Here is a 9,333-nt window from a genome sequence, read left to right as displayed (position 1 = left end):
GGAAAGGTATCAAGCCGTTTGACAGCTGATGCTGGCTGTCAAACCGGCTTTTACGCAAAACAGGCGGGAGGCAGCAAACAGCTGCGACCAGCGAAATCGCCTGCCACCGGAAGTCCCCCAGAGAGGTGACTTTTTGATAGATGACCTATCATTCTACTTCAGGCTCCTTGCTAGCCTCAAGCCACCATCCACTGCAGATGTCCAGAGGGAAAGGGTATGTGTACCCCAGGTGAAAGCAGCTAACAGAAACTAGGAGATCCCACAAAGGGGCCACATATTATGCAAGTAAGTCTTCTTTCAGGAGAAAATGGTTTAGAAAAACCTGGTCAGATGGCCTCAGCACCAGCTATGATATAAAGGTTGCATACGAGTAGGTGTTCATCAAAAACTATTAGCCTGGCACCTTTGAGCCAAAGTCAGGAGGAAGTGTGACAGGGCACAGTGTTCATAAAAGCAGAATCCTTCCTTTAGTTTTATTTTAACTGAATATCATTTTTGTTAGGAATTATGTCTATGGTTCCTTCTTGCAACAGAGAAAAGAACTGCATTTTAATTACTCAAGCTTTATTATCTGTGTAAATATATATCTTTAAAACACAAAGGACAGTTCACCTCACATGAAAGATGCCACTGCAGCCAACTTTATATTGAAAGTAGGAAGCTGTGCCTCCTAGAACAATATTTCATTTGGTTAGGTTATTCTTCTTGGCTAACTGAATACATTTTGTTCCCTTGTATAATAAAATTACTATAAATCAAGTTTATCCAAAGGCTGAAGAAAAGTATGCTTTCAATTCACAGGTTTACAGGGAAAACAAAAGATAAGCTACCCCCCCCCCAAAAAAAACCCAACAAACCCTAAAAAGCCTCATAACTTTCTTCTGTTATCAAGGTGGACCAAGAGAAGCCACAAAGCCTTCTGTGATATCAAAAACCAAAAGAGGAACACCCTCCCCAGTTACAAGCCCAACAAACAACCCAATTGCCACTTGCTGCAGGACAAAAAGTACATAATATGGAAGAAATGGTGAAATAGAACCATTAAAAAAGGATGCACAAGGTGGGACAAAATGAAATGTGAATGACAAAAGTTAAAATATTTTTAAATTATTTTAAATAATTAAATAACGTTGTTGAATTATCCTGCAATGAGTTTTCCCGTGGCGAACTGGCCACAGCAAATTGTTCCGTGGCGAGTTGGCCATGGCTAATTGGCAGCAGTGAGTTGGCTGCAAGTTGGTTGTGGAGAGTGGTCCCATTCTGACCCCAAATGGCAAGGAGACCTATACCAGTAGCTCAGAGGACATCCTTTGCATAACAAAACCAACAGCCAGGGATTGCTGGCTCCAGAAAACTGCACGGCAGACAAGACACCCCTGGATCACCTATGCTGGAGTGCAAGCAATTCTACCATGTAATGTTTGCTTATTTTTGGAAGCATGCGGAAATTTGGAAAATCTTTTCAATTTAGATATTACTCCCTTCCCATTAGCATTATGAGTGTGGAGTCCTTGATGCTCTCTGAGCTTGGTTGTTTTCTTGCAGATGTTTCATTACCTAACTAAGTAATGGAATATCTGCAAGAAGGCAACCAAACTCAGAGAGCACCAAGGATTTCACAGTTCAACCCTGAGCTTCAAATATTCTATTAGCGTTATGATTGCATGCTCTGTGCATGCATATGATGTGCACGTGCAGGTCCAACTATTGACTTTGGAGAACTATGTAAGTGGAGCTGAGCAACTGACAGGGGTTTGAGAGGTGTGTCCTGCTAGCTTTTGATAGTGCCTTCAGTCAGTGGAGGGACTTGTGTGCACTAGACTAAAACAAGACCAAAACCATGCCAGAAGATATCACAATGAAAAATAAATAAATGGGAGTAATAAAAATAAATAAAAAGCTCAATAATAGAATTGGCACCCAAACAATAAAGGTCCAAAACCCCGACTATAGTTTTTAAAAGAATTGAAAAAATTAAATGGCCTTAGTGGGAGGCTAAAAGAAAAGGTAGTTTAGGTGCCAGGTAAGTTTTTCTATAGAGGATATTTCATAAATAGAGTACCACCAAATCTGTCAATAACTTTAGCTTTCCATGATTCCTTTATCATTCATTAAACAAATGTTGCTGTTTGAAAGAGCGTGGAAGGATGCTCTGGCCAAATCTTACAAGCAGACATTTTGTCTTAGACTTCAATTCCAATATTAATTATTGCTGTACAGTCTATGTACACATTGCTAAAATACAGTTAAGTTACAGTTTGTAACTTAACACAGATATACTCACAGATAGACTATAGTAGAACTTACCCAAAATTGCAACAACTTCATCATCTTGGATCACTTCCAAGGATCCTGAAACCACAAAGCAAAGATTGTCCACGCTCTCACCCGCATGGTAAATGAGATCTCCAGGAGCACAGTGCACAGTCTGAAATTCCATTGCAAGAGCTCGCAGGCACCCATCACTAGCTAGTCTGAAGGCTGGGTGCTCTTTAAAAACTTTTCGATTCAGATGTACACAGATATCTGCTCTCATGTCCTTAGGACAGATCTGTAAAACCTAGGACAACAGGACCAAAAGTAAGCACGCACAAGCCTTAAAGAGTGTATGAAACCCTCTATGAGATTTATCTTTATATTAATTAATCCTTAATGCATTTTGCCAAAGAATTTATTCTTTCTTTCTATAGTCAATTAGTTCTAGCTAGAACTGGAAGCTTGTTCTGTTCTGTCGGTCACTGTAAATGGTAAACAAAGGGTTGCTAAAGGATTTAGAGGCAAGTTAAAGAAACCAAGCCTGTTTGATCTGGGTTTTCCCTATATTTTGCTTAACAATAAATTAAAGTAACTTCAGAATATTATAGTTTTACAAGGCCAAAAAGAAAAAAGTGATTTAAGTCAAATTTATTTTCAGATTAATTAATTAATTAATTAATTATGAAAATATTAGAATAAATTAACAAAACATTTACTTGTTATAAATACAAATAAGTATAATAAAATAGCAACATTGTAGTAAAACTCTTAATCTGTTTCACTTGACCAATAAGCTTGTTGCTATATAACTGATCATCACAGTTTCTTCCAACTGATATTTTGAACCTGTTAAGAATTATATTTGCAAAATTAATTCATAACCATAAAAAGGTCAGACTTAATCTTTCTCTTTATTAGCTTTGCTTTACATTCTAAAGTACAGTAGATAAAATAAAATCTCAGTGCTTAGAGATTCAGGGGATATTATGAAATTTCAACAGATTTGCTCAGATAAATATGTAGTGCTGAGCATTACTAGCACTAGCACTAACTGCAGAGTACAAAATACACTTGTTATTCATTTTGTAACATTTTTCACTATTCATATGTTTGCAAAATCGGCAGACCTTGAGAAGTAGGCTTGAGAATTTGAAGATCTATATTTATCAGCCAATTGTTCTATTTATTGATTTTCTACAAGACAAGAAGTCAGGGTGGCAGTAAAAATATAGGCTATTAGTAAAGTGCGGTGAAAAGCTAAGTAATGCTAGATTTCTCAAGGGACCTCACCTTTTCAGTATCAATGCCCCTGGACATTGACCAGGTAGAAACAATGTAGTCCATCACACGTTCACTCAAGCCTTTGGGCACTTGGTAGAGCTTCAGGAAATCCCGGACACTGTTTAGCATTTCATGATATCGGTTTGTATTAGCATACATTTGCTGGAAGATAGTTGTCACATTCCCAAAAATGGTTGCGTATAACAGAGCTGCAAATAGAAGAAGGTGGGGAAGGGGGAACAAAATGAAGGTGGGCCTTCTCTGAAAGAGGCAGATGGTTTGGCAACTACAGCAATACATTGCAGTATTTGTGGGAGAAAATAGCATCAATTCCGTCAATTGCAGTAATAATTATCTTAATTGTTACAACCCTAAGCACTGATGCCATTTATTGCCTATTGGTACAAGCCTTTAGAGATGTCCTTTCAAAATTTCATGTATTATATAAAAGAAGGGTGCCTCGTCTCGATACAAATTCTCTTGTTTCAATTAAGAGTGCCATTTTCAATTTGGTTTATGTTAAATGACTTACTGAGTAACTTCACCGCTGTGCAATTAGGGAAACATTTTCTAACCCTGGAGGCTGCTTGTTCAATCCAGGCTTGATGTCACCTTAAATCATTACCTCCCATTCACTTAACTCAGGCATGTCAAACTCGCGACGTCACATGACGTCGCGCGACGTATCGGAGCTTTTTCGCCATTGCCGGCAATGGGATGGGTGCGGCTCCGGTATGATGAAATCGGCCCGTGAGCTGGCAGTTTGACACCCTTGACTTAACTGTACATAGAGACAGACCTCTTTCAATGCTGTAAATAATCATGCATATATTTATTAACTTTTGTAAGCTTGCCTTTCCCAAACAGAAATTCATGGAGTCTTACAAAAGTTAAAAATGGCTTATACAAAAAATGAACAGACACAAATTCAACAAAAGCCAGCTCAACGAAAGCCCTTCAGTAGCTTGAGCATGAAAGGTCTCTGATGTTTCTCCACTTGGCAGATCAGATTATTTTTAATAAAAGTCAGATAAATGTACTTAGAGAGAATGTTACATTTGAGAAGCCACAACAGGAGAAGCTGAGACTCAGAAAGATATCAGATCCAGAAACAACCCTCCATATACAACAACAGTGTTTGATTATTTCATGCAAGAGATGCAATTCCACCTAAAAAGGAATCGCAGGAAGTATTGCTGGGAAAAATTCTGCCAAACCTTTTGAAATATTGCTGCCAGCTATACAGTTCAAAGCGCTCATGAAACCGTTATAGTAAGTCCAACCATTGCTCCATCTAGTGTACTGGGGATGTACTGATGTATTAGAGATGGGCAGGGACCGATAGGCAAACTTGAATTCTGAAAATGATTGCCCAGAAGTCTGCCAATTTGCAAAATGGCTACCACAGACGAGATAGTAATCACAGGCCAATTTGCTGAAAGATGAAGAGGTGAGGTTATTAGTTCATGCTTGTCAATTCATACTTTTCAACCCCTAATAGGAAATATTAGGACTTGAACCCAAATGGTTTATTGCTGGGTTGCATTACTCCTACAAATATATTTAAGGCCTGTCCACTACTGTTATTTGAGCCAAGCCAGCATTGGTGCTATGCCTGTATGTTCCCAGATCAGTGTCTTCCAAGGAAAGCTGAAGCCATTTTCTTTTGGTTCAGGTGTGCCTCAGCTCCATGTTGGATCTTCACCAGGAGAAGGCTGATTTTCCAATTGTGAGAACTATTGTCCATTCCTACTCCCTTCCACCTGAGCTTACTTCCTAGTAGATTTCACAGGCAACTTTATTGGCAAATCTCCTCTTAATCTGGTCAGTTTTACAATGCCTGTAAAAAAGTGTGCTGGCCTGACCATCTCTGCTTCTACACAGATCCAACTCTTGTAGCAATCCAATTTCTGAGTACAAGCTATTACATACACTTTCCCCATAAACAGTGTTTCTGGAACCATAGTTAAATATTGGAAAAAAGTTCCTACTTGAGGTTGCAAATTTGTGATTTTATGCCATGTGCACAGCTTTTAACAGAAATGTATATGCAAGAAAAATATTACCTTCACACCAGACAACTTTCCCCTCATCAACCCCTCCGATATCTTGCGGCTTGGCCAAAGACAAACAATATATGCTGAAAACACAAGGGGGAGCTAGTTATTAATTTTGCTCCTTTCTGTAAGGAATGGGAATTCAAGTATCTGAATCCCACTGATAATTTTGTAGTCTCCTATTGGATGGCTGGAGGACACACTGAGTAGTTAAGGGTTCTCAACGTTTAGCCCTTCAAATTAGGACAGATCAGGAAACAGACTCCACGAGATATGCTGAAATTTTATTTTTTATATAGGCTAATCCTGACAGCCTCTCTTATATCAAAGAATCAAATTTCTGATGATGTTACCTAGTTTGGTAATGAAACATCTGCAAGAAAACCACCAAGCTCAGAGTACACCAAGGAGCCCACAAAATTAAGTTTACGTTTTTTTTGCAACATCTGCTTCTTTTCCTGGGCTTAAATTCTGTTTTGCTAACTGTCAAATTCCTTCTCCAAAGTCATCTCTGTGGTTCTCTATCCAGAATTCCTTATTGTCAGGAAGAATGAAATGGATTGCAAAGTTCACATTGAAATGCTTACAAGGAGTTGGAGAATAGAAATAGCTCCATGAAGAAATGCCCATTGACCAAGATCTTATGCCAATATTAGACTATTTTTGAAGTATCTCTAAAATGTTGTCCATATATCAGCATTAATAGAGAGATGGTACATTGTATAGCAACAATGCTCTGAGCAATTTAACATGCAGCTTGTATCAAAATATCTTGAATCTTTCTTTATCCTGGCTAAGGCTGAAAGGATCACAGGCAATAGATTCTTGAAAGTAAGATTAATCCCTGAGATAAATATACCCAAGATTGAATGACAAGCATTTAAATATTATCTCAACATAAACAAATAGATTCAAATCATTCTAAAAATCTTGTTTTTTAAACCAAAAACATGCCTCCTCCCATATAAAATGGTCCAATTCCTCTGGTGATCAATAATGGTTATCTTGATTTTGTGACATCCCATGGAACTTCATTTAACAATCAGAAAGAAAAGGTTTTGGTTGTGAGGTTTATCTACAGAACAAGCTTCTCCCTTGAAATTAAGCATGTACCAACTTCATTACGGCTGATGGTAATGAAGCCTTGAGTGTGCTCAGCTCTTGGTGCAAACCTCCATGTATTTTTCTTGGCAGAGTGATGGAAGAGATTTGACTTTTGTCCAGGGTGGTGGTCTAGACTAGTCAACAGACCTAGGTGGTTCCCCATTCTATATTAAGCAATGTCAACTCTGCTAAGTTTCAGCCAAGATCAGCCCCACAGACTCTTTAGATTTTAGGTACATGATAAAAACATTTTTATTCTCAACTTAATGTTTCATCATTTTAGTAGTGTTACTGTGACCAAGTGTGTTTCTTGTACATTCATCAGAGAAAATAGCAAAGTGCATACGGAAAAAAGATTAACACTGGACATTATTTATTTGTACATTGCTCTTTTCTCTGGAACAGAACAGCATAATGTACAGAGGAAAATCACCATAAAAACTGTTTATAATTGTAAGAAAAAAGGCCCAATTGCTGATAAAAGTTTTTAAAATACAACATTTAGGTATACTGTAAACTGAGTAAGCTGCCCAGAGTGTGTGAGCCGCCCCTGTATGTGAGTTGGGCAGCTACATAAATGTGTCTAATAATTAATAAATAAATGGTTCATGAAGCCAGTTTGATTGTGAAGCAGTTACGGCTCTGCATGTGTCTAATAAGAATACTGTAAATTATTTTCTAAACTTAAAAGCCATCGTGCTTCTCCTGGAAGAGAATTTAATAAACAGGGCAGCATCTCCCAAAATAGCTTTCTTTGAGTCAGCACGCTACAGGCCAAAGTCACAGACAATAGTACCAATAGCAATAATTTTATTTTTCATGTGCCCATAACCAGATGAGACCATAAACAAGTCCTCCCCAATTTATCTTAGTAAAGGGTTTTAGGGAAGACAATATTTCAGGTATTTAATACATATCGCTTTATTAATACTTTTATTATTAAATTTATATACCACCCAAATCCCAGCAATTCCATGGGATCTTTTTGGTTAGTGAAGGTTTCTTTTTCAAAAAATATATCTTTATTAAATTTCAGAAAGAAACATTAAAATACAAATTATCATAAAGGGGTAAGGGGAAAGGAAATAAAAGGATAAATTTAAAAGTGCCAAAAAATACATCAAACAAATAGACTAGTATTCTCAACCTTTTTGACACATCTGAAATTTGAAGACTTATTTGGTCAAACAACAACCAGACAGCAGCATTTTGCCCCAACTGCAACTTTTGGACCATTTTCAAAGGTAGAAGATGTACCATGCAGCACGGTAATCCAATTGTGAGGGCATGGATCACTAAGTTAGAGCATCATGTCCCTGGGATATATTCATAAATAAATAGCAATGGAGCAGAAATGATTGCTGTATTTAGAAGCCTGAAAAGGAAAAATTCTATGCCATGACTTGTGTTATCACAGAAGCATTATGATTTGGCAATGATAAGAAGGCATCAATAACTGAAAAGCGATAGATAGTCTTGATTTAGGCTCAGGAGCCAATTATTTATACAGATATAAAAAAAATCATAGAAGAATTGAAGCTTAACAAATAAAATAATTTACAGGTGCTACACACATGCATTCACACGATGGAAGTTCAGAGAAGGAAAACACAAAAGATGTGAATTTTAAGAAACAGTCCTTAGGTAACAACTCCCTAAGAGAAAGCGAGAGAACTACCTAAGACAGGGGTGGGGAACCTTGGCTCTTTTATGACTGATGGACTTCAACTCCCAGAATTCCTAAGCCAGCCAGCCAGCATTGAAGTCCACCAGTCATAAAAGAGCCAAGGTTCCCCACCCCTGACCTAAGAGAACTACCTAGCAACTATCTAAGAGAAAGCAAAATTGAGAAAGCCTGAATCGGGATCCTTCGGAGAGAATGAACAATGCCATCATGCAAAGAAAGACCAGTTCAATGTGATTTCAGTTTCAATCCAGGTCTCAATAAAGGTACTGTCCCATCTTTAAAACATTTACTTTCTCAGGAAATGTTCAGAATAGAGGGAGGAATAACAATGTCTGAAACATTTCTGAGAGTGGTCTGGCAATGAAGCCACCACCATCTGAAAAAGCAGGCCATTGAGCAATCATTTATCTATCTTAGGAATGGGATGTAATCTTTTTATGATTATTCGCTCTATGATACATCACAGCATTTGAGTACCCTAACCCTTGGCTGCTTGTTTCTTCATTGTTGATGGTTGATCCTAAAAGTCAGAAACTGTCCATCACTTCAGTATCTTCATTGTCAATTTTAAGATTGGTTACAGGTAGACCTCAACTTATGACAGTTTGTTTAGTGACCATTCAAAGTTACAGCAGTACTGAAAAAAGTGACTTATGACCATTTTTTCACACGACCGTTACAGCATCCCCATGGTCACGTGATCAAAATTCAAACGCTTGGCAACTGACTCATATTTATGACGGTTGCAGTGTCCTGGGGTCACGTGAACATCTTCTGCAACCTTCTGATATGCAAAGTCAATGGGGAAGCCAGATTCACTTAACAACCATGTTACTAACTTAACAACTCCAGCGATTCACTTAACAACTGTGGCAAGAAAGATTGTAACTGGGGCAACTTAACAAATGTCTCACTTAGCAACAGAAATTTTGGGCTCAGTTGTGGTCA

The 9,333-nt window shown here is 37.9% G+C and overlaps 1 protein-coding gene across 1 annotated transcript in view; it reads right to left on the bottom strand.

The window, feature by feature from the left end:
* The window catches only part of KCNH1 (potassium voltage-gated channel subfamily H member 1), a 191,650-nt gene that overhangs the window by 93,924 nt on the left and 88,393 nt on the right, over nucleotides 1–9,333 (bottom strand). Inside the window, exons 8-9 of the mRNA XM_015817215.1 lie at nucleotides 3,547–3,746; nucleotides 2,308–2,560 (exon numbers count right to left, since the gene is read on the bottom strand). Of these exons, the coding sequence (XP_015672701.1) occupies nucleotides 2,308–2,560; nucleotides 3,547–3,746 (453 nt within the window). The remainder of the gene's footprint in view (nucleotides 1–2,307; nucleotides 2,561–3,546; nucleotides 3,747–9,333) is intronic.

This window comes from Protobothrops mucrosquamatus, unplaced genomic scaffold (genome assembly GCF_001527695.2).
Source record: "Protobothrops mucrosquamatus isolate PMUCROS unplaced genomic scaffold, P.Mucros_1.0 scaffold563, whole genome shotgun sequence".
NCBI lineage: Eukaryota > Metazoa > Chordata > Lepidosauria > Squamata > Viperidae > Protobothrops > Protobothrops mucrosquamatus.
Note: the sequence above shows the minus strand (reverse complement) of the source record. Positions and strands in the feature narration are given on the sequence as shown.